General features: G+C 37.4%; 1 protein-coding gene across 3 annotated transcripts in view; it reads left to right on the forward strand.

The window, feature by feature from the left end:
• LRRC69 (leucine rich repeat containing 69) overlaps nt 1-26,536 on the forward strand; it is a 154,332-nt gene that overhangs the window by 123,580 nt on the left and 4,216 nt on the right. The window contains exons 8-9 of one of the 3 annotated variants that reach the window (XM_077167179.1): nt 447-562; nt 1,610-1,728. In XM_077167179.1, the coding sequence (XP_077023294.1) occupies nt 447-557 (111 nt within the window). In that variant the 3' untranslated portion in view covers nt 558-562; nt 1,610-1,728. Of the gene's footprint in view, nt 1-446; nt 840-1,609; nt 1,729-26,536 lie in introns of those variants that run through there. The other 2 variants (XM_077167180.1, XM_077167181.1) reach the window with 2 other exon arrangements.

Consider the following 26,536-nt stretch of genomic DNA (forward strand, 5'->3'; position numbering starts at 1 on the left):
TAATGATGCAGAGAGTGACTGAAGAATATTAGGAAGACTAATTTCCATAGGGAATGGGTGCTGGACAGGCAAAAACATGTATCTATTAAGGGGTAAATGTTTGCTGAAAGACTGTTTTAACATCCCTTGAAGACAGATGTGAGGTTTGTGTAGCTTCTGTACCATTTTTTTTACCTTCCTCTGAAATACTTTGTGGTTAGACTATGTAACAATATATTTGGATAAAAGCATAGATGATCCTTCACCATTGAAGTTGGTGTGACATATGCCTTTCTAAGTTAACTTTATTTACAGTGTAGAAAAATGAGCAAATCAAGCATGAATAGTACTGTGTGTCCTTTAGAAATCAATATTCTGAAGCCTCTGAGTAAGCTAATATTTATTTCTTTCAAAAACACTTACTGAGCCCTGATTTGTTAATTTAATTTTTAATCTTTACTTTTTAGAAGTGGAAGATAAGCAGAAATCTACAACTGATACCTCTTCGAAAGTTAGTTTGTTCTTACAAATGTTTTAATCAACATGACTCTAACCTCTTTGGAATTGCTCAAGTGTAGAGCAGGTAAGAAGCTCATTCACAGCCTCACTCAACTTGCCCTTCAGCTCGGCATGCCCTGTCAGATTATTTCTTGCTGTGATACTGTGCTGTATCTGATCTCTTTGTAAATAGAGAGCAATGCAAGGAAGGAACAAAGGAACAAAAATAATTTACTTGTAAAGATCCCAATATAAGCACTATGATCTTCCTTTAGATTTTTTGGACTCTATACTTTTTTTTCCCTTTGGCTTAAAAATGAAAAAAAGATGAATAAAGAAGTATGCATGCCAAGTGAGTATTATTATATATTTTTGTCATTTAAAGACTACCACCTTCCTTTTGTAGATAAGTATTAAGAGACTTTTATGGGGAAAAGTACATATTTTATGATTATTTTATAATTGAAAGAGAATCACTTTTTAGTGCTAGACAGCTGAATTGCATTTGTACGATTCCAGTTGAGCTCTTACTTTTAAGAGGCACTAACATCTAAGTGACAAAGATAAAACCCTCATTCCACTTTAAAATGAGTAAAAGGCTGGAAACCCACGTTTTGTTACCATTTTAAAGTTAATTTTTTATTCACAAGAGAAACTGACAGAAGTCAGGGAAGTAGTGCCAAAATGAGAATTTGGCCCACTTTATCTGAATGACAACAGAAAACCAGGGAATGAAGTTATGACAATTTATGATGTGCTTTGCATAGACCACTGTTTTTTTGGAAGCGTGGTTCTGTCCAGTAACATCAACATCACTTGAAAACTTGTTAGACATGCAAATTATCCTGCCCGAATCCAGACCTACCAAATCAGAAATCTGGGAATGGGCCCAGCGATCTGTGTTTTAATAAAACCATCCACAGAACTACAATACATGCTTCAGTTTGAGAACCACAGGGATAGACTAAGATAAATAAAGTTTCTGTAGGTTCAGAAAGCCCCACTAGAAATACATGTCTTCACTTGCCTATTTAGTGGTCCTTCTGGTGGAAATCAGAGGGGGTTCTCATCTTCCATTTCCTTTATTACCATGCTGCTTTCCTAACAAGACCTTTTTTTGAGTTCACTTCAGGACACATTCTTTTATGTACCAGAGTTGTCTCTGGCACATCTGAGAAGCAAAATCAGTGGAGCACAGCTGAGAGGCCCTCAACTTCAAAGAATCCAAGTGTTCAGGCGCCGCTGAGAAAGAGCTGGAGCCTCCAGGTAACTTTCTAAAGGCACCGCTAATCAAGAATGCATTTTAAACAAAAATGAAAACAATGTACAAATGAAAGGTGCAGGAGTGCAACTTCAAATGAGTTAAACTCTGTCATTTATTAAGGGGCAACAGCTCAGTAAATTGATTTTGATTAGCAAAATAATTTTATACAACCAATGCTATGGAAGAAAGCATTTGGTTTACCATTTTCACCCCATAGCTTTGGTGACAATTTATGTGCCATCTTTTTTTTCTGCGGAAAAACTTTATCCATTCATCCATCTAGCCACTCATTTGTTCAACAAATATTTTAGGTGCCCCTTGAAGCTCAGGTGACATGCAAGAGAGTTTTGGCTCTCCTCTTCCACTTTTTCACCCCGCCCTCTTCACGTCTCATGGTTCTGAGAGCTGGTTCTGCCCTGTCATTCCAACACAACTGCTCTTCCAAGTCTGCTGATTTCCCCCGTAATTTTGGACACTATTGACCATCTTCTGCCTCTCGAAACTATATGCCTAAAATTCATTTCTTACTTCTCTGATGGCCTCGTCCCCATTTCTTTACTTCTCTTCTATACTTTTCTTTCTAAAACAGATATTCAATGGGAAATTCTGTTCATTCCCATTTCTTTCCCTCTTAGCACATTTTTTTAAACCTGAATGAACTCCTCTCACGGTTTCATTTATCACACCTGTGGGTAATCCCGAACTCTCTTTCTCCATTTTTACCTATTTTTCCAAGCTTCAACAAACAGTATTGATTCTCTTCTTCACAAATTGTTCTTTTTCCATTTATTCGTTTGTTAAATAAATATATTTTGAGGGTCTGTTATCTGCTATGCACTAGTCTCTGTTCCAGAGACATAGCAATGAACAAGATTGACAGGGCCCCTCCCCTCATAGAGCTTATATTTTAATGGAGGGAGACAAACAATAAAAAACAGAAAAATAATATGATAATAAGTACTTTAAAGAGAAGTTAAATGGGATTTGGGAAATAGAGAATGATGGGGGGACTTTTTATATAAGTGGTCTGAGTCTGGTGAGTACTATTTGATAAGAGACTAAAAAACAAGTGAGGGAGTGAATGCCATGGATATTTGGGGAGGAGACCTATGCAAAGGTCCTGACGCAAGGGATTGGTTCGCTTGTTTGCAGAAAGCAAGAAGTCTAGTGTAGCTGGCACAGAATAAACAAAGGACAGGACAGTAGGAAGAGAGGTTAGAGAAAGGGACTCAGATCTGGTAGGGCTATTAAGACCATCCTAAAGACTTAGATTCTTACTCTGAGTGGACTGGTATTGATTTGATCCAACTTACATTTAGAAGGATCACACTGGGAAAGTTCGATATAAACAGAGAGAAACAAGGTTTAAAATAAGGATGAAGCAAAAGCTTTTGTAATAACCCTGGTAAGAGATGACACTGGCTTCGACAAGTATGGTAGGAGTGAAGGTGTAAGGAGTGATCAGGTTTTGGGCAGATTTTGAAGATAGAGCTGATGGGATTGGATGTGGATGTGGAGAAAGAGGAAGAGTTAAGAATGACTTGAAGGAATCACTTAGCAGGAATAATGGAGTTTCAATTTACTGTAATGTGGATGCAGGTCAGCCATGGTGAGTGGGTGGAGAATAAAATGTTTTGTTTTATCATCTAAAATAGATGCCCACTAGACATTCTACTGGAGCTATATAACAAGCACAAGTTGTTAGATAGCTGACCCAACAAATCTGATAATGAGTGATACGTCAGAGGGGAGATAATACATTTTCTTGTCTTCCACATATAGATGGCATTTATAGGCATGAGTGTAGATGAGGTTTACCTAGGGGCAACTGTATATAAATAAAGTTGGCTCAAGGGTTGAATCCTGGTGTGTTTCAATATTTACGGATCAGGACATTGAAAAGGAACCCACAAAGATGGATATGGAGATTCTCTTTTGATTGCTTCTATTTGTTCAGTGAAACAAGATGATCAGTTGTGAACTAGGATGTGTGTAAATGAGGCAGAGATTGGAGCAATGGCAGGAAGAGAAACGGCATCAAGGGGGAGGGTCTTTGTAGATAAGAGATAGTACAGCACATTTCTACGCTTACAGTAGAGAGGAAAAATTTATGAAAAAGAAGAGGGAAACATTGCAGGAGTGATTTTCTGCAGTCAGTAAAAGACAAAGGATTAAGAATACAAGTGGAAGAATTGGGCTCAGATTGGATTCCAGACAGTTCATCCATAGAAACAGGTGGGAAATTAGTGTGTATGAATACAGATACGTATACATTAATAGACTTGGTAGTAGACGCATGTGTTTTTCTAATTTCTCATTGAAATAGGAAGCAAAGTCATCAACTGAGAATAAGGAGTCGGGAGAGTTTTGGGGTTTGAGGAGAGAGGAGAAGGTAGGAAGAAATCGAGTAGATTGTCTGACAACACTAATGGCTGACTAGAGGTTAGAAGTTTTGAACTGAAAGTGAGGTCAGTTAGCATGGTTGTATATTTTGCCAACCACACTTAGCTGTTCAGATGCACTTACAGAGTAGACAGAAAATTGGATTTAACTGGAGTTGGGGTTTTGACAGGGAGGAAGGTTGGAGGGAGAGATGGGCAAGGCCAGTACTTGCAAGGGTGTGATCATGATGGACCATGAAAAGTAGGCTGGGGAAAAATGAAAGTGAGAAAGGAAGTAAAAATGTGGAATGTCCATGGGTTCGAGGTTCTGGCAAGGAGGAAAATTATTGGAACTTGGGATAGTAGATGAAGTGAATGGAGTAGATTAGATGTGTTAGAAAGAGAGTGAATGTTTGAATTTGAGATGATGGATAGTGTGACCATATGATGGAACACTGTTGAAATGAGCAGGAACAACCTAGGATTATCCTGGGAAAACCAGGATATATGAGCTCTATATGGGGGAAAGCTCAGCTCCTTGTAATGATATAGCCATATGGCTATAACTCAATGGGAGCTGGGAGCTCAGGTGGAGTGGACAGGGTACAAGACTGTCAGAAATGAAGAAGTAAAAGATTTGATAGTCTCCTTTTAGCATTCCCTGTCTGAATGGGAACATAGCCTCCTAGCCTCCTAGTCTTTGGGTCATCTTTGACTCATCCTTTACATAAAGATAATTATCAAAATAATGTGTTGGTAGCTAATGTTTATTGAGCACTTGTACGTAAGGCAGTGTAGTAAGCATTTTGCATATTTATATCCTTTAATCTTCAGGACACCCCTATGTGGTAAGTATTATTATGCCCCTCATACAATGAGGAAACTGAGGATGAGAGACCCTTAAATGGGAAGGGATCAGCAGTTAATTTGTACATCTCACCAAATGTCTAATCCTGTTCAAGTCCAGTCTATGTACTGCCTACTCTGTGTTGCCTTTCCTAATCCTTCAAGTTAGAAATAATTGATTCCTCTTCTGTGGAGGATATAGTTTTAAAAACAACTTTTTTATTTGGAAAAAAGAAGTGATTTATAAGTGAAAACAATGAATTTGAAAAGACTCAGATTAATTCAAATAAAGCGTTAAATCTTTTATGATTAGATTTTATTTAGAGAGAAGATGATCTTGCTGGACTCAGGCAAACTGGGTTAAAAGAGAAAAAAATGACAACATCCTTTGTAAATTTATTACTAAAAAACTCTTCTCCGAGTTAAAATCTTGGGGGCAATTGTATTGGATTATTTTAGTTTTCCTTGAAGCTACAGTAACCTGACCCAAAACGTTCAGGTTCCTCCCCTAAAACATAGAGAAATACTGTGACAAAAATATAGTAGAATGGGAGGTGATGTTAAATGGAAGGTGTTGCAGAGACAGGAAATGTATTGTGCTGGAGGAGAGAGAGGTATATGAAATGGACAGCAAAATATAAGCAAAGGGGCTTGAGTGTTCAACCTGTGCACTGCTCAGGCCTGACAAAGCCAAAGGTCTATCAGAGAGATGAAGTCAGACCTACCAGAGGAGATCTACATTTCCCAGTTCTCAGGCAGGAATGCTCTACCATGAAGTGGGAAGAGAATAAGCTCCAAGCAGGTAAGGTTCTGGGGATTGCATAGCATTGCCACTCAGGACCCCCGTGGGAAAAGAACATTTTGTTAAGGTTTAAAAGTCTCTAATCGTTCATTATATATATTTGATTATTTTTTCTGACGCATTTAATTGAATTGGAATTTTGGTACCTGTGGTAGTTAGATTCGATTGTCAACTTGGCCAGGTGAAGTCACCTAGTTCTGTTGCTATGGACATGAACCAATGGTACGTGAACCTCATCTGTTGCTGATTTACATCTGCAGTCGGCTAGGGGGCGTGCCTGCTGCAATGAATGATGTTTGATTTAACTGGCTGGTGCTTAAATGAGAGAATGCAACATTGCACAGCCCAAGCAGCTCAGCCTTTGGAGGTGCAGAAAGAAATCACACGGGAGAAAGTTGTTGGAACCTAGAGGCCTGGAGAGAAGGCCAGCAGAGACCACCCTGTGCCTTCCCACATAAGAAAGAACCTCAGTTGAAAGTTAGCTGCCTTTCCTCTGAAGAACTAATGAAATAAATCCCCTTTTATTAAAAGCCAATCCATCTCTGGTATGTTGCATTCCGGCAGCTAGCAAACTAGAACAATACCCTCCTGAGGAAAAGAAGGCCGTTAAAAAACTGAAGCTCAATTATAGTTGTCTGTATAAAAGAGAAATAATTATATTAGCATCCACGGAAGTGATTAACCATGGGGAGAAATGGGTTTGTTTGTTTTTTTTCCATTCCCCTAACTTCATATTATGGTTTGGTGTTACTTAAATTAGTGGATCAAGGGAAAGCTAGTATCTCAAAAAAAGAGGGGGAAATTGAGTAAGTTTTGATTAATAAGTTCTTATTTTAGAGAAAGTCAAAAGGATATAGTGAAGATGGATGGCAAGCCATCATCCCATGCTCTTTTGATAAACATATGCTCTTCATCCATCATTAAGTCACTGGCAGCCTCTGTGTCACACTGTCGTGCCCAGTGTTTTCATGCAAAACGGGAGAATGTTTAACTGGGGCACTGCAATGCTGATCCCTTCCACCATTTTCCATGAAGATCTGGGGCTCCTTGGTGAGTAGCTAATTCCACATTTGGGACAGGAGGACTCAATATGGGTCTGAGTAGGGTTGCCAAATTTAGCAAATAAAAATAATGTCTGCCCAGTTAAAACTGAATTTCAGATAAGCCATGTTTTGGGTATAAGTATGTACCATGTAATATTTAGAACACACTTATATTAAAAAATTTGTTGTTTTTCTGAAATTCAGATTTATCTTGGCCTCCTGTACCTCATCTGGCAAACTGAGGTCTGGAAAGCAGAAATATATTCAGGTGTGTAGGGAGAGAGTGACGAAAGAGTCAACCTGAAGCACTTGCTGGCCGACTGTGTCAATCTGAGTGTTGTAAAAAAATAAGGCGATAATGAATAGCGTAGCGTTTGAAAGGCTCAAAGTCCAGGGTGGATGCTAGAAACACCAAATAACTTCAAGTGTGCGAAAGGAGAATCATGACCCTGACGTCAGGAAGTTTAGTGCTACTGGATGCATCGTCATGCATCACAAAGGGACACGGAGGCTGGGAAGGATGCACGTGCTCCTGCACTGTCGTGCCACCCCATGTCCTAAAGCCCGGGTAAAGCCAGAAACTTTACTGCTTTACCCCCTGTGCACATACAGTGTATGCATGCATGCATGCATGCATGCATGCGAGTGTGCGCCCTCTTCTGGTCGATCGGTTCTCCATATGAAACGCTGTAAAATATTTTTGCTTTTAACTATTAACAATCAATTTTTAATTGTTCAGATGAAAAAGAAGCAACCAGAGCTTTAACTTTTTGTGAATTATCCATGTTGAATTTTTCTCCTTTTTTTTTTTTTTTTTTTTGTCTCTTCCATGGTGCTCTTTTAAATTTTTCTTGTTCATTTACATTCGCTTCAGAAAAGGAGAAAAACAAAGAGAAACTCTGGGCGCATTTGCTGTTTGTATTAACTCTTATATGTGTTGTGGGAAATAGTTTCAAACAGAAGAATATATACTATTCTAGGATTTTCAATGAATTCTAGTTGCAGTGAATAATTCAAATGTGATCTCTGACTCTTCATATCTTTTGCAGACAAAATCCAAGAAGGATTTTCTCCATTTAATCAGTCAATCCAGTTGGTAAATGGTTCTGGCTAAGGTGCTGATACTGTTTTATATAATCAAAGCAATAAACCATTAAGGATATTTGCTTTTTTAACCTTTATGTTAAAAAACATTGTCTTCTTCATGCCAACATACTATTAATAGGAATGGTGAGAAAGTTTTAAATAAAGGTAAATTTAACCTTTTTCCAACTGATAATGCTTCTAAAATCTCCAAAATAACATTTGGAGCTCTCATTGGTATTCCTTCATAAAATAGCTCTTTGCAAGTTCCTTGTTGTCTAGATTATTTTGCAGCTGTGAGAAAATAAATGCCTGGAAGTCACTTGCCCTTGGTGAAGAATTTTTTTGCTTCTTGGTGCAGAGAAAGTTCCTGGGCAGCCTAATCCATGAATCTGCTGCCAAAATTTCGAAGCTTTCTGTAAACCTCGAGCTCTAGTTCATATGAAGGCTCCTGCCCTACAGGAAGAGTTCAGGAGGGAAATCCAGTTTTATAGGTTAGCTCTGGCCCACCAGGATTAAAGGGTATTTCAAATAGACTTGCCCAGCTCTCAGTGGTGCCCTGAGGGCCAGAGAGCTCCTCTGGGGGTGGGGGGAGGGACAGTAGTTCCCGTGCCCTGTTTGCAGGTGCAGGGTTAGAGCCGTGAGCTGGCGCATACGCTCTGTGAGCGCTATAAATAAATGTGGGGTAGCGCTGCAAGTGAGTTGCAAACATCGAAGGAGCAGGGCTGCGTTAGAACGCAGGAGAGGGTGGGCAAAGGATCTGTAATTTCAGGTAGATTAGGCTATCCCAAGGGCAGAGAGCTGGTCCATTCAAGGGCAAGTGTTTGGGTGTTGAGGAGAGCAGATGGAGATAGTTAACACCACCGAAACTCAAGAAGAGGGAACTGGTCAGGATTAAACGTGGTGATGAGCGAGTTGCTGGCAGAAATCTTGGTCCAGCACCACACGGAGCAGGGGCTTCGCAAGGACTGCCGTATGGAGAGTCACTGTATTTTACTCCCTTAAGTGTTTTTATCAACATTTGGAGAAAGGAAGGTGGCAATTGTATTGGAGGCTGTGGAAACTGGATGTACAAATAGCCGCCACCACTTTCTTAGTTAAATTAGAAAAGCCTCAAATCAATTTAATTATCATCAAAGTCTTTGGTTTCTTCCTGGTTGTGAGTGAGGAAATGAGAAGTTACATGTGCTTTATTTTCAGTCTGCAAATAGAGGACAAAAAATTGCACTTAAAATGCCTCAGTAAAGTGAATAATAATTGTTTGAAAAAAGTACTTCAAGGAACAAAACATCTGTGGTCCAGTGAAATATTTCCATTTCATGTTCATCACTGCTCATCCAATAAATACTTATTGACAGCTAATAAGGGGAAGACATTATCTAAATTTAGGATCACAAGGTCTCAGAGAGTTTCCTTCTGCAACTAGTTTAATGGCCAGAGGGATTATTTTAAAATGAAAACCCTTCTCTGTTCAATCCCCTTCAATCCCAGTTTTACCTCTATTTCCTCTGCTAGGATTGTCCGTCCCTCAGTTTGGCAGGGCTCTGTCGGCTTCTTCAGACAGTTCCTCCATTGCTACCCTATTTAAAATTGCGAATTCCACCCCCAGCATTCCCTAAATTCCTTCCCTTTTGCGACATCTATTTCACACTATAATTTATTTACTAATTTAATTTATTGTCTGTTTCCTTCCCCTACAATGTAAACTCTGTGAGTGCATGGCAGGGATTTTTTTCCCCTAACATTTCATAAAGAAAGTTTTCAAACATTCAGGAAAGTTGGAGAGTTTTACAGTGAAACACCCATGTGCCTTCCAATTAGGTCCACCAGTTCGCATTCTACTATACTTGCTTTATTACATATCTAGTCATCCCTGTATTCACCCATTGATCCTTCTTATTTATTTATTTATTCATTTTTCTGTGTGCTGTATGGTAGGGTCGCATTTCATTCTTTTTCCATGTGAGTATTCTGTTATTGCAGCACCATTTGTTGAATTTTGTCTGTTTGTTCATGTGTTTGTTTGGGGAAGTGCATGGGTCAAGAATCAAACCCAGGTCTCCTCTCACATGGCAGGTGAGCAGTCTGCCACTGAGCTACCCTCGCACCCCCATCCTTCTTATTTTTAATGCATTTCAAAGTAAATTGTGTTCATCAATACCTTTCCCTTCTCATACTTCAGGGTGCATACCACTAACCAGAGTTTGATATTGTTTATGTTGTTTATAACTCTTTTTTTCTGTTTGGGGTAAAGTTTACACATATTTACATGTACAAATTTGCATGAGCTTGGCAAAGACATTCCCAAGCCCTTATTAAGGTATGGATCATTCCACCACCCCCAAAAATTCTCTCATGTTCCTCCCCTGTAGAGCTGCTATTTCACATACGCAAAATAAGGTGATGCCCAGGTAAATGTGAATTTCAGTAAAACAATGAATATGGTTTTAGTATAGTGGGTCTCAAATAGTGGATGAGACATAATTATACTAAGGTTTTTATTGCTGTTTATCTGAAACTCAAATTTGACTGGGCATCCTATATTTTATCTGGCAAGCATACTTCCCAGTAAATTCCTGCCACACCTACCCACAAAACAAGCAGTGTTCTGATTTTTTATTTCTCCCACCATAAATTTTGGAACTTCATTTGGAAGGAATTATACACTATATTCTTTTCTGTAGGGTTTCTTTCACTCTGCATAATGTTTTGAGATTCATCTACTTTGTTACATATAGGACGAAGTTCATTCCTTTTTATTGCTGAATAGTATTCCACAATATAACTGCAATACAGTTTGTTCATATATTCTCAATTTTGATGGACACCTGGACTTTTTCCAGTTTTTGTCTATTATGAATAAGCTGCTATGAACCAAAGCATTCTTATAAACATTTGATGGCTATGAGTTCAGCTCTGGACCAAGTGCAAACTCCTTAACTTACCTCACAGGCTCCTGGTGATCTTTTCTTACCTCCTCCTTGATCTCACTTCTTGTCATTCTTTTCTTAAGCTCACTACTCTCAGATCATCTTCCTTTCAGTGCTTCAGGGTTTCCATGATACTCCCACCTTTGGGCTTTTCATATGCAATTCCCTCTGTTTGGAGCACTGTTCTTTCTTACTCGTTGCATGGCACACTTCACTCATGATCCTCTACTTACAGGCAATGTGATTGTAGCTAAGTTCTGACCCTCTCTGGGGCTTAGTTTCCTTATGGCACCATGGGATAAATAATATGAAGATTGAATAAACTGATACATGGAGCATACTTAGCCTGTCACCATAGTAAATGTTTAGCCTATGTAATTGGACCTTGAATTTTAAGAAGTTTATCCTTTTAATATATTAGATATTAAGGAATAGGGAATGATTAAAGGTCTAGGCAACAGAGTAAATGATGAATTAAGGGAGAATAAGCAAGCAAGGGAGAAAAAGACAGGTCGGGGTCCATAGTAATTGTCCACATGAGTGGATGGAATGGGAGTTGAGATAATAGCACTAGGAATGGAAAATGGGAGATCTATCCAGAAGACCTTTATTTTAGAGACAGAATGGACTTATTGATGTCAGAAGTCAAATGTCAGGAGACACTGATATCTCTGAGGTTTCAGTCTTGGGTGTCTGCAGGAATGTTGGTGCCATGTAGTAAGATGAGATATTCAGGAAGAGAGGCTGGATTTGGGGGAAAATAATGAGTTTGCCTGTAGACATGTAAAGTAAGAACACTAACTGGACATTGGTGGAAATGTCCTGCATACAATTTTCTGAGGAAAAATGACTTATCTCCTTGCATCATATGAAGATTATGTTTTCAAGGAAACAAAGTGATGCTTTCACTGCTGTTCTCCTATAGAGCTGGTCCTCTTTTAGGGTAGCCCTGGAGAGGATTCCAACAAGTAAACACTTAACCATTTTGTTTACACATTGCGATCTCAGATAGCAAAGATACAAGAGAAATGTGAAGAAGGCTGTATTAAAAGGGAAGAGGGCAAAAGACTCATGTAGGAGTTTCTTTAAAAGTGAAAAGCAGCACTGTTTACAAGCGACCACCTAATGAAGTCTAACTGTGATTGCAATGAAAATGTGTTTCATTTTTTTTCTTTTTTCTTTTTTTTCTGAAGAATTAAGACTCTGGCATTCCAATTTGCATCTTAGGGCAGATTATTTTAAATCCCAAAACTGTAAGGGAAAAGACGGAACCGTCAGTTACCTGATTTTGAGTCGAGAGACAAGTCCTGTATGACTCAGGTGTTTGTGTGTGAGTGTGTACCTGTATGTGTTGTCTTCCTCCTTTGTTTTGATTCTTTCCCATTGTGAGGCAGAAATTGAAGAACAGAGAAACTGTATCCTCACTATCATGGACTTGCTCTTATCTAATAAAAACCTCCTCATAATAGTTGAGGCTTTGTATCATCTGTTAGAAGATTAGGTGAATGTAATCTTTACCTAGTGAATTGTATTACTTTGGTGGTGGAATGTAACAAAAATTACCCCAAATTTCCAAGTTGAAGAATCCTCTCACAAATGGTATTATTCATGAAAAAAAAATTTTATCTGAAGTTAATTTTTTCTCTGGATAAATTTTAAGAGTATATGTGCAATCAACAGAATGCATCCTTCTTAATAGAAATACTCATGCAATTAACTTCTTTCAATCTACAAAATTTTGAAGGTTATTTCTAACCAATTGAGTCTGTTCACGATATGTTATGTATCTTTTTGTTCATGTGTGAATATATATTATGAACCAGGATTCTTTTTAAATATTTTTATTGAGAAATCTTTACACACATACATTTCAGACATGGTGTACAATCAATGGCTCACAGTATCATCACATAGTTGGGTATTCATAACCATTGTAATTTTTTAGAACATTAGCATCACTCCAGAAAAAGAAAAAGAAAAGAGAAAAAACTCATACATACTGTAAACCTTTACGCCTCCGTCTCATTGACATTAATATTTCCATCAACCCAATTTATTTTACCCTTTGTCCCCCATATTATTTGTTTATCTTTTTATCCATATTTTCTTTATTCATCTGTCCATACCCTGGATAAAAGGAGAACCAGAACTGAAGCTTTCACAACCACACAGTCACATTGTAAATGTTATATCATTATACGATCGTCTTCAAGAATCAAGGCTACCAAAACACAGCTCAATAGTTTCAGGTACTTCCCTCTAGCCACTCCAATACACCATAAACTAAAAGGGATATCTATATAACGCGTAAGAATAACCTCCAGGATAACCTCTCGACTCTGTTTGAAATCTCTCAGCCACTGAAACTTTATTTTGTCTCATTTCTCTCTTTTCCCTTCGTTCAAGAAGGCATTCTCAGTCACATGATGCTGGGTCCTGGCTCATCCTGGAGTCCTGTCACACGTTTCCAGGGAAATTTACATCCCTGAGAGTCATATCCCAAGTAGGAGAGAGGGCAGTGAATATGATATGTTATGTTTTCAGAAATTCAGAGAAACTGAGAGATTCTGTCATGAAATGGACCCCAGGCATTTTACTACAGATTACAAACTTGTCTTCTCAGGAAAAGGATTATTTATTACTAGAAAAGTACTTTCCCACAGTTGCAATTCTGAGGGTATTTCTATTTGCTTTGTACAAATAGGTTTTCTAAGACACATGCCCCATAATCAGTGCTTCTGGTTGAACATTTCTTGCTGAATTTCAGAAACATATAAGGAAATCATAGCAGGCTTAGCCTGGGGTAATCAGAGTGCCAGGTGCTTGAGTAAATACAAGGCGGGGAGGGGGGAAAACAAGTGAAGATGTTGCCAGACATCCTAAATTGGCCAATTCCGTGGTGCTAGTACCCGTTGACAGAACATTCACAGGGTTCTAAGTATTGTTTAAAAGAATCAGGCATGGCCTATGCCCAGCAGACTAATAACATACTTCTGTGAAGACACAATTTAAACAAAATGTTGATTTTTCTAGGAAAAAAAAATTGAGACTACAAATGATTGAACATGTGATCTCTGGGGGCTGTTTGTTTCTAGACCTGTGATTCCAAGAAAGGCTATGCATTTCTGAAAGTTGATGGTTACTGACAAATTAAGGTTTGCCAATTCTAGTCAAGAATCCTGCAGAATGTTCATTGGAAGAACTGAAGTATGTTGGAAATATTTCCAAGTTAGTGGAGAAATGCTCTTGGTTTGCGAGATGCTTGCACAATCTTGATTGCATTTAAATTTTGCTTTTATTGATACCTTTTGGGACTCTGATAAAGAAGAAACCCTCAAGCAGGAGGAAAGCCTATTTTGGTCTAAGTAAGACTTAGGTTGACCCTAAAAACAATGTAAAACATGATGATCCCAGATGGGGAGAAAAAGAAATGTGAGGAGATGAATTGTGAAGAGGATAAGCATTGAGAAGACGTCTTCAAAATAGGCAACTTCCTTCCCCCTTAGAAAATGTGTAAGGGAGCATGTTACACGACTCCCTCACTTTTCAGACAAATTATGTTCCTGAAATTTGAAAAGGTGAAGCGACTTGTCCAAAATGACACAGCGTGTCTGTGGCAAAGCCTGAACTCTTGGCTCCCTGTTTAGTTCAGTATGTTTAAAATAAAACGTGCCTAACCCAGCCCATAGAGTTCTCCAGAGAAGGAAAGTTCTACCACAAGTCTTTTTAACCTCCGCAATGAAACATAAGTGCTATTCTTTAGAAGCTTATATCTGGTTACTGCCTTCAGTCTAAGAACAGCTCTGAGGCCCTCTTTCACTGTGCCCTGTATCTCTTTTCTACACCTCCATGGTTAAGGATGATGCTCTAAATTTGAGATTTTTAGAAACGTCTGCTTATTCCAAGTAGATCAGATGGCAGATGTAGCAGACTGAGACAATAAGAAGAATGGATTGAATTCTGGTTTGCTGTGAATCTGGAATTTATTTTCATATTTAACTTAACTTACTTTCTTTTCAACTATCGTAACCATCAATTCTCCAAAAGTTTTGGTATGTGCTTTTGTTTCTTGCTCTTCAAAGCGTGACCACCATCCCTTTGGGTGTGGGATGTTGGCTGGGAATGTAGTTGGAGCTCGCTAGCTCTATAACTTAATTAGTTTTGGTTGCATCTATTGGTCATATAACAATCTTTTCTTTTAAATTCTTGCTCAAATGAGTTAAACCCATAAATTTTCAGGGTGGTCCCCCCAAAGCTTCATTAATTGGTTTATGAATTAAGAACCTCTTCTAAGTCTTTTAAGGAGTAGAGCAGATTGATTACCATTAAGCAACTGCTAACGCAGTTAAAAATACATCTATCCCTCTCTCTCTCTCTCTTTCTATCAATAATTGTTCTTGCATGGATTGTTTGCAAAAATAGTGAACAATTTTATATTTAATAACATAATGCTTTTTCATGGATGTGCTGTGTCAAATATCTAAGGGAAAATATTGGGTGGTTCTCTGTTATTGTTTATGAAAAAGGTGCAGAAAGACCTGGCATTGGAGAGTACCTGTCTTTGCCTTTTATTCAGTGTTGGAAAATACCTGGTCTTTTCTTGATTCTGCTGGGGGAAATTAAGAAACTAACATTGAAGTACTTGATGCTCTTAAACCCTAGTAAGAACTGTATATTCTCTTTAAATGGAAAATCATTGTTATTGAAAACAATTTTCCTCTTCAATAAACGGGCATGTTATTATTTCCAAGTGGTCATTGTATTCCTACTTGATTTTCTCAGACATATTCGGGTAAGCAGTGCAGTCGAAGAAAAGCGTATCATCCTTTTCTGCCTTTGACTTACAGATGTTTGATCAGGGGAATTGTATCTTGTCTCCTGCTTGTTCAAGTTCATCCTCTCTTCCAAGAGCAATCGTTGATGATCTGCAAATAGATACGCCGTGAATCACTGAGCCAGTTTCCCAGGTGTGCAGGAGGTGGTACTTCTTAGGGGATTAAATGCTCTGGCTCTGTGGGTGTAACTGGGATTTCAGCAGGCTAGAACTGGGTCTAGGGGGCCTACATCTGGCATTGAAAGCCTAGTCCCTAAGTCCTACAAGTAAATATCAAGAGGAAAAAGAGCAACCACAGTAACCAGAAAGAAATATTACAAAAGACGAATCCTCACGAACGTTTAAGACTGGCTTTAAGGACTTTGGTATGTACTTTCTAATGAATTATCCATATCCATGTTCATATCATATCCATTCCTATCGGGAGAAAAAGAGAAAACCAGAGTTCCCACCAGTCTGGAAACATTGTGAAACAATGTCAGCATGAAATATTTATGAAAGGTTTGGGTGGAGGGAAGTCTGGGGAAGGAAATAACTGTGAAAGGTCTGGGAGCCACAGAAAGATTTTGGTAATTGAGGATAATTGTCTGGGGATTTCTAAAATATATCTTTAAAAAGACTGGTTCTTTAAAAGGACTGATTCCTAACTGCTGTTTAAAATATAGGTTTCTCACAAACAAACTCAGGAAATACTTCTAGTAGTCATTGATTAATAACTCCCAAGCTATATTTGAGTTGATGTATCATAGTTTAAATGCCAAGTTTACTTAATTTAACTATCTGCTAACCACTGGGTCATGGAACTCTGGTTTGGGACATCTACGAAATTCTCATATAAGACACTGATTAAATAGGGTGAAATAGGTAACATCTCCCCTAAAGTCTACTTTGGATTTCCAACTTAATTTCTCTTGACATTCCTGGAAGTGAAGGTATACTGCACTATTCATTACTTTTTGAAAATTTTACTTACCTCTGTAACCTTATGAGCTAATAAATCTCTCACCTCTTTGCAGGGCTCTTAGGACAGAAGCTGCATACCATTTCTGGAGTAGACACTGGTCCCCATTTAATACAGGAACAACATTTGTAATGATATTTATGTCTTAATTTGGGTTTGGGGAAATAAATACTCCTTTCCTTTTCCAAATAAAAGCATAGATCCCGTGGACTGCATAAGAAAGAAAATGGAAACTTCTAGCCTAAATAGAAAAAAACAAAACAAAAAAAAACAAGAACAATCCAAAACTGAAGCTGGTGGTTGAGTAAACCTTAAGCTTCCTATTTCTAGCTCTCCATATATCCCCCTTCCTTTTTAGCCAAGGTTTTCAGGGAATAATAGAAATAGAAGTTATGAAAAGTCCAGACTCCATTTAGGTGACTTTATAATTAGAACCTCCTGGGCAGCAGGAGTTTGTTTCTTTGACCATCAGGTGAAGGTTGCATGAGGGCAGCAGATACCTAATATCCACATGAGGATGGGGCATGCATCATTCTGAGGCAGAATTAGATGAGTTATGCAATATGCCATGAAGATTATTACTGCCCAGCAATATTCGTCCCCGATATAAATTCAGTAACTTCTGTGCAGACACAAATCCCTAGCCACCTTTATCCAGGTGTTCTCAGTTGCTCGGTATTAGCTTGACAACCACTAGATGACACTGTTGCTTCACAGATTTAGCACAGGACGCTCCACTAACCACCTGAAAGTCAAACACGAAGCAAAATTGTTGGATAGTTCGAATAGGAAAGTATGACTTACCAGATTGAAATCGGACTAATATTGATTGTTAATATTATTACAAATAGTTCTTGTAATACTATTAGATATAAAATTTATACGTGCTTGGAATGAAACAGACCCTTCTCCCTTGCCTTCTCCTGCTACTCCTATCACCATCTGCCCCCACATCGGTGCTAATGCTCATTGACCACTCACTCTGTGACCACTTTTGCACTCAGTGCTTTAAGTAAATTATTTCATTTAATCCTTCCATCAACCAAATTTACTAAGGAAAGCTACGAGAAGAAGCAGAACTGGATTTCAAAATCTATGTGACAGCTACACAGCCCCCTTCAGGGACATTTAGTAAGGTAAGTGCTAGGCCCCGACCTGAACTATATGCAATGATATTTTCAATCCAGTTCATTATACCAAAGCAAGAGGGACCAAGAAATAATAGTGGTGTGGACTTAAACAAAACACAGTTTCCTTTCCATTGCTTTTTTAATATGCCTTTGGGAACTCCTATTTATGTTAGAACTCTGGGCTTATTTGATATAACAACTAACATTTTCGTTATCAGCAAATGACCTTAACTTAGGGTTGCTAGATAAAATACAGGATGTCCAATTAAATTTGTTTTTCTGATAAAGAATAATTTCTGAGTATAACTATGCCCCATGAGAAATTTAAATTACAGAATTAATAATGAATGTTTTTTTTTTCTTAAGTATGTTCTGAATGTCACATGGGACATAGCTATATTTTAAAAATTACCTATTGCTTATCTAAAATGCAAACTTAACTAGGCGCCCTGTTATTTCTTTCTTTCTTTTTTTTACATGAGCAGGCACCAGGAATCGAATTCGGGTCTCCGGCATGGCAGGCGAGAACTCTGCCACTGCGCCACCATGGCCCACACCCTGTATTTTTATTTGCTAAATCTGTCAACCTTACTTTAACCATTGTTCTAGCTCATTTGGATAACTTGACCAAAACTCACTCAATTTCTCTCCTCTCTATCTCAGACTGTTTCTCTTCCCTCTACCTTTCCCACCACTCCAGTGTGAAGAATATGCTTGTCCTTTTTAAGGCTGATCCTGTGATCTGTGCTCTTGCTTCCTGCCTCCTTCCAGACTTGCTCCATCTAGTATCATCATGCTTGTCTCATTTTCACTCTTTCTTCTCTCTACCATGGCCTTTTCTCATCTATAAAAGTAATGAGCAATTTCTATCTCAACAAGCCTCAAGCTTCCTTTGCATCCTGTTTGGTTCTATTTCCTGAAAGAATAATCTCTTAGCTTGAAGTCCCTATTTTCTTATCACCCATTCATTCTCCAACCCATTACAAATTGGTTTCTGCCTCCACAACTATACTGAAACTTTTCCCCCTATAGTTCACCTAATGACTTTCTAATTGCTAACTTTCATTTTTTCTTTTGTGTTCTTTCTTTTCTTCTCTGTATTTGACACTGTCTCATCTCTAATCACTTATTTTAATCACTCTCTATTATTTCTTGTGGGGTAACTATCACCTTCTTGTGGTAGCTTTTGAGGTTCCCAATCTCCATCTCTATCTTCAACTTTCCAGTGAGCCCCAGGTGAATATTTCCAGTTACTTTCTTAACTGGTTGCTATTCAGCCAGGACTTAGGCTCTGTAAGTTCACAACTGAAGTTACCAGCTTCCACTGTGAAATAGGCTCTCTTTTAATTCCCCTCCTTGTATACACCCAGTCTCATGAAAACATCCTTTTGACATCTTTTGGCCCCCAATTTTTTTGCTTTATTATGTGGCCTCTACTTCTACAACATTCTTGTATCTATCCATTCCTTTTGATTTTCAATCTGATCACTTTAACAATAAAAGAAAGGATTCCTCAAAAGAGTTTAGGATTAGATCAATCTGCTTAACTGATGGTTATCCTATCATTTAGAGCAATAGAAGGTATATTCTTGTTGTGGAATTCTTTATTTGTTTTGGATTTATGGATAAGTTGGTAAATTCTGTCAACTGGTTGATATTTGATAGTGATATTCTGGCCCATGAGAATAGAGGTGGGATATAAATTTTTTTCTTACTCTAAACCTGAGGTGGGTCTTCATGCTGGGAAATTGCTTCTTGCTGGTCTTGCCTTCCTGGACCCAAAGTGCTCCATGACCTCTTTCATAGTCATGAAAAGGTGGTCTAGCCAAAGACCACCTGCTTGCCCCTAGTCACTCAGGCTTAGTAGAGCAGATAAAAGACTGGTTTGTGTTGGGTCCAGCATTGGCCATAGACAAGATGCCAGGACCCGTATGCTTCAGGATGATAGGATGAACTCTCATCATCAAACTTCTCCCAGTAAAAGGGCTTGCCACAATTGCCTGTATATCACCACCCTGGCACGTATATCCTGGAATAATTCTGTTAAAGCAGGAATCCTTATAGCCAAATCCTTTCTCTTCAGTGCTCAGAGCACAAAAATTTCCTGCTGTCTTTGGAACTTTGTCTGCAAACAGCTTGAAGGAGACGTGGCCCGGGGGCTTGCCATCAACAGCGATGCTGAAGAACACAGCAGGCTGACAGGGCTGGGGTGGGCAGAAGTGTCTGCAGCCTACATAATTTAAAAAGTGGTCCATTAAAACCATGACTTCACATAATAAGAATGTTAATAGGATAGGAGATTTGGGAAGTATATATTTAATTAGGTAGAGATTTTCTTTTATGTACAGGTTAGACTGCCCACCAAAAATAATTCCTTCTCTATGGATACCTAAAAGAATTGATAGACATAAATACTATGTTCTGCCAAGTGTATTCATTACTTATTACTTTGGCACCAGTTTTAAGTTTCTAAGTACAGTGAACTTTGTTTTTGTAGATTGGCTTGAGATCCAAAGTCAATTTGTTAAAAGTGATTTATAAGGAAAAACATGAGAAACTATTTCTGCTAGCTTTCATAAGCTATCTCCCTTAGATTAAGAATTCCTAGAACAATAATGGTAAATTTACACTCTGTGCAGTCATTCTCAATGCCCATGGCAGGCATCAGTAATAGATCTCTGCAAGATCATGGGAGCCCTGCTTTAGAATTCTTCTCAACTTCACATTTTGATGTTTCAGTGAAAAACTAATCATCTCAACTGACACAGGATATGGATATTTTTCTTACCCATATTCAGAAAGTAGAAGATAAATACCAGAAGATAAATCCAAGTCCAACGTTTAGGGATTTCAGAACCACCTTGAGGACATAACGAGGTTCAGAGCCTGAGAAAGAAGACTGGGGTTGGCATGCAGATGTCCAAACTGAACAGGGGACATGATCGCGATTGGAGGATAAGAAGTGTTTTAGTCCAAATTAGAATTGGCAGTTCAAGTGAGACAGACCAAAAGAGCTCAATTCAGGGGCTAAGTAGATAGGCCTGCAATGTTACCAATGGGATAAGATTTTGTGAAGAATGTGAAGAAAACATTTAATGCCAATTGAATAATTATGGGGAGTAAGACATATATGGTGTTTTCTTTATGCTTTTAATGTAGATATAGTAAAAACTAAGTTCAAAACTGTTGAAAGACTGATAAACATTATTCAAATCATTTTAGAAAGAAATTTATGAGAATTAACAACTAACATTTATCAGTGCCTCTCCCCTGTACCAGGCATTGTCCTTGCTACTCCACTTATCTAAATCCTCCCCTCAAGGACCTTGAAAAGTTGGCAACAGATTTCAGCTTTACTTGCCGATGGCTGGTTGGTTGTCTGGTTCCATAGTATACCACTTCAAATATGTATTTTTCTGTTATGCTCCTCTTGATATGAATTAAAATGAGTGGTTCTTAGGGGTTGGTTTATCTGCTCTGGTTCGTGTGTTTTCAACAGTCAATAATAGTGAATATAATACAAAATATCACTGCAATCTATTAGCAACGTAAACCTTGAAACTTCTAGAGTGAATTTGTTATGACACAAATTAGTGGGACTTGAAGAAAGAAGTAGTATATAGAAAGCCTAAAACTTCCCTAAAATTTGAAATTTCCATCAACTATAAAATATTTTGAGAACTTGTTTACATAGTCCAATAAATGATAAATATGTAATTATTTACTGTTCCTTTTCCTATTACTTTTATGCTACTGTGAGCTTGAGCGCTGAGAACTTTTGGATATTTTTCTGTGCCCTTTGGGAGCAAGGCTTTAGTGGCAGCCCATGTCTGAATTAAGTTGTCACTTGTGGGATGTAAATCAGAAATTAAAAACTAGCTCAAAAGAAAAGTATATCTTATGGCTTCATGGTCCCAGGAAAGTTTAAGTGTTAGTTCTCCAAAATTGTACTGGAAGGTCAATTGATCCAGAAAAATAGACATCGTTAATTGTTGTGTAAGTCAACACGTGAATACTGTATTGAAAAACATCCCAGTGAAATCACTCAAAAGATGAGTGTGTTATGGATCTGGACTGATGTAAAGATGCTGACCCAGAAAAGCCTTGTCGGAGCATGGGAAAAAAATTCGCCAATAAAAATGACATGATTAGTAAAGATTCTTTGCCATTTGCACCCTAATAATTCAATTTCTAAGGAAATAATCAGAAATCTGGATAAAGATTTATGCTCATAGATGTTTATCCAAGTATTATTTGTAAAAATGCAAAATACTGGAAGCAATCAAAGTGTCTGCTCCTAGGAAAGTGAGTATGTAAAACTCTGGTACACCTGTGAAAGAATAACTGCACAGTCATTAAAAATAATGTTCTCTAAGAATTTTTGATGATGTGATAAAGATGCATGATGTAATGTTCAGTGACATAAAAAGTTATATGTATGGTAATGCCTCAACTATGTAAAGAAACACATTGAATAGAGAAAAAACTTGAACAAATATACCAAAATTTTATCAATGGTATGATTATGGAGTATTTTTTCTTTTTTTATTAACTTTCCTATATCTTACAAAATTTTCCATTCTATTATAGAAACTTGACTATTTAGTAACTAGAAAAATGGAGAAAAATAGTCAGGTGAAAGTGTTCTGTCTTCTGCTTTATTGATTCTTGACAAGAATAATGCGAGACCATGAAACTTCTCTGAGAAAGTAAGAACAAGGGAATGAGTCGGAACTAGGGTTTTAATTTTTCACATTTTAATGCATATATATGAAAGCAATTCAGTTGTAACCTTGCTCATGTTTCCATATACACAATAGTTGTCTTTTGACAAGAACACTTCTTGTCAAAAGTAAGTGAGAAACTTAAACATAATCAGAAGCCTCGCATATTCAATAGCCCCCTACTTCATGCATAAAAAGCTGAACGACTATCCCTCAGAAATCCTTTGGAAATGATCTCCATACTCTTGAATCCTCTTTATTTTGTGGTGACTTTAAGTACTACTTCAACTTTAAGACTTAAGATTTAATATGACTCATACTACAGAGCCAAACTTGTCTTGAATTTCTCCTAAAAGTGTAACTTCATACATCAAATGCCGTGTGATAATGTTGGGTAAATTTGCTTTTTTGGCTTGATCGCTAAGAACAATATAGGCAACATAGAATATTTTAGCCATTTTTCCTCTGTGTAATGCAATAGTTCCAACTAGTACATTGTTTCCCTCTACTATCATCATCCTTTCAAGAAGCGCATAGTGTATCCAGAGGGATAGTCCAAAGTAGCTGTTAGACAGACTTATCTCTTTTGATAGGAATTCTATATTCAAAAGCTATATGGCTGTTGCAGACATAGCATATTTGATTTCAATAGTACGTCTGATATGAGCTCTTACAATACTTTTGTGGTCAAAATGAAAAAGTTTTATTTGACTGACTGTTCTCAAATAATTCCTATAAAAGAGTAAATTCCAATATGAAGGACATGAATCCAGTCTATATATATGGTTTTCTTATTTATAAACAATTTGAATAAGGATTTACACAGCATGCTTAATCAAATTTTGGACAACAATGTTCTGAAAAATAGCTAGTATGTTGGAATTGAGACCATTAATAACAGTACTAGAGATGGCTAGATCAGATTCAAAAAGATTTTAACATGGTGAATCAATTGACCATATTTAACATAAGAGAATTTAATAGGGCTTACTATCAAACTTGGGGTGAAATTTTTTTAAAAGATCCTACATATTAAGGGTGAAGAATGCATAATTTCGCAGTGGTAGATGTGGAAAAAATTAGAATTTAAATGTGTGGTACAATTTATTTTTTTTTAAGTTCAGGTATACAAAACTGTTCAGGTAAACAAAACCACAGCCAGGCCCTGTAAGTTTTGGTATCACATTCTAAAAGGAAAATTGACAAACTGTTGCAAATGATGAAGAAGGTGATCATAATGGTGGATTGCTTGAAAGTCATATTATAAAACAGCTAACTTTCCATTTCCAGCCAAGATGGAGTAATAGGAACTAGATTGATGCTCCTGCTTAAAACATAAAAAACCTGGCCAAATACATGAGACACTAGTGTCAAGATTTTGGACATCAGGCTAAAAGGACAGTGATCTTGGAGAAATTGGAAACAAACAAACTGAGCCCTATGATTTTCCCAGCTTATTGCCAGGAGAAAGTTCCCAGGCCATGGTGTAGGAGTGGAAGAGAATCCAAGAGGATGCTGTCAGCCTCCCTAAGTTCAAGAGAAGGAGCTAGGAGCTTGGATAGGGCAAGGCAGCTAGATTTTGTATGGCAGAGTACCAGAGAGGAGGGCTACCCATACAGAAAACTCCAGAAATGGACTCATGTAGAATACTCAGCTCAGTAAAGATCGGCATGAGTGTGAGCAAACTACCAAAAGCTGGGGAAATTATTAGAAGGAGAAATCCTACAAACTCACACACTGTAGGGAATGGATCATGTTTCTATGAGCCAGATGGAAAAATCTCATAATTCACAGGGTATTTGGTAGAGCCTTAGTAATACAAATAAATGTCACTTTGATCCCCCTATCAAAGCTTAAAAGTGAGACCCAAACAGAGCACAGTGTCCAAGTATTGTAACCACATCCCATAAAAAGCTCAATAATGATAAGAAAAGACAAAATTCATAGTGTCTGGTATCCAGTAAAAATCACCAGCTATGAAAGATTTTAAAAACTTAAAATTACAATGTCTGAGATAAAAGTTACACTGGCTAAGATTAACAGCAGATTAGACATTGCAGAATAAATGATTAGTGAATGTGAAGGCATAACATTAGAAACTACCCAAAATGAAAAATTAAAGAAAAGAACGAAACAATGAGCAAAGCATCAGCAAACTGTGGGACAACTTCAAATGATCTAATATATATTTAGCTGGAATCCTCAAAGGGTATGGAACAGAAAAAATATTTGAATAAATAATTGCTAAAGATTTTCCAAATGTGTTGATAACTATAAATCCACAAGTTCAAGAAGGTCAACAAATACCAAGCACAAGAAACATGAACAATACCACATCATGACAGAGTATAATGAAATTGCTTAAAACCAGTGATAAGGAGAACATCTTAAAAGGCATCTAGAGAAGAAAAGACAGACTGCATAGAAGAACAGTGATAAACATGAAAACAAATTTCTTATCTGTTCTTCTAACAATGCAAGTTAGAAGAGAGAGGAGCCACATCTTTGAAGTACTAAAAAGAAACAGGAAAACAAATTCTCAACCTAAACTTCTACACCCAAAGAAAATATGTTTCAGAAGAAAGGAAAATAAAAACCGTTCAGGTATACAAAACTTGAAAAAAATTCATCACCAGACGACCTGCTGTAGAAGAATTAATCGTTAAAGGAAGTCCTTAAGGCAGAAGGGGGATCATGCCATATGGAAATCTGGGACTACCCAAGGAAAAATTGAAGAGCGATGGAAGTGGTAACTACATAGGTAAATATAAAAATGATGGCTACAATAGCACAAAGGGAAATAAAAGTATACAATTGTAAAGTCATTATACTTGATGTGAAGTGGTATGATATCACTGGATGATAGACTCTGATAAGTTAAAGATGCACACCATAAATCCTGAGCCCATCACTAAAATAAGAGTTACAACGAATAATCCAACAAAGGAGAGAAAATAGAATAATACAAAAAGACTCATTAAAAAAAAAAAAAGTTAAGCTAAAGGAAAAGCAAAGAACTGCTGGGATAAATAAAAAACTGAATAGCAAAATGGTAGATTTAAACCAAACCAAATCATTAATCCCAGTAAGTATAAAATGATCTAAATACCCCAAATAAGGCAGAGATTGTCACACTGGATAAAAAACCAAAACTTAAATGCTGTTTGTAAGAAACCCATAGTTTAAAGTAAAAGGATGAAACCATATGATTTGGTGAATAATTGAAAGACTTTAGGACAGACAGCTTGAAAATGAGAACATAAGAGAGAAGTGCAATTGCAGTTTTCCAGTAAATACCTGGCTAGCTCCTTTCACACGGGCTTTATATCCCTGGAAATAAAAGTACCAAAGTACTAGTTACTGAACCACATGCAGTCTTTAAGGAGGTGAATTTATACCACTGTAGTAGATAATTTTCTGTTTTAAAATTTCAGATCTTCTTAAGAGACATGATATGTCCCAAGACATACTTTATTTTACTTACTGATTATCTTTAGTAAGAAAGAAGATATGAGGAAAGACCTTCACTGATCCTTAATTAACTGCTGTGGTTTTTTTTTTACTGTTTATTTTCTTCATTTAAAAAATAACTTCCTCCAAAATGCCTTGGATCTTTGTAATATGTACATATATGGCTTTTTTTGCCCTAGGCACTTTTTACTTCTTCAGAGATAAATCTCTTTTTGAAATTTTGAAATTTTGACCTGGTCAGAATAAGTCACAAAATATAAAGTACTGACAGGAAAGATGCCAAGGTTGAGTAAAGAAAGCAGTTGGAAAGTTCTATCAATTCAAAGAAAGCATGGTAAGGCAGATTAGAAATAATGGCTGAGAGCATAGGATTTTCCTCACTCTATTGTGCTGGTTGGCCTGTCATGAGAAAAACAATAAGTGCACTGTTTTGGACTGTAATTGACATATATGTACACATGCATTTAAATGTAGTAGTATTTCTCACATTAACAGCATCAGAAAATCAGCAATTTTTTTTGTGTGTGTGGCACTAAATGAGTTATGCCTGATGCTGAAGTGCTGTTATGTGCCATACGGGTTAGGATAAA

Source organism: Tamandua tetradactyla, chromosome 6 (genome assembly GCF_023851605.1).
Source record: "Tamandua tetradactyla isolate mTamTet1 chromosome 6, mTamTet1.pri, whole genome shotgun sequence".
In the NCBI taxonomy this organism is placed as follows: Eukaryota; Metazoa; Chordata; class Mammalia; order Pilosa; family Myrmecophagidae; genus Tamandua; species Tamandua tetradactyla.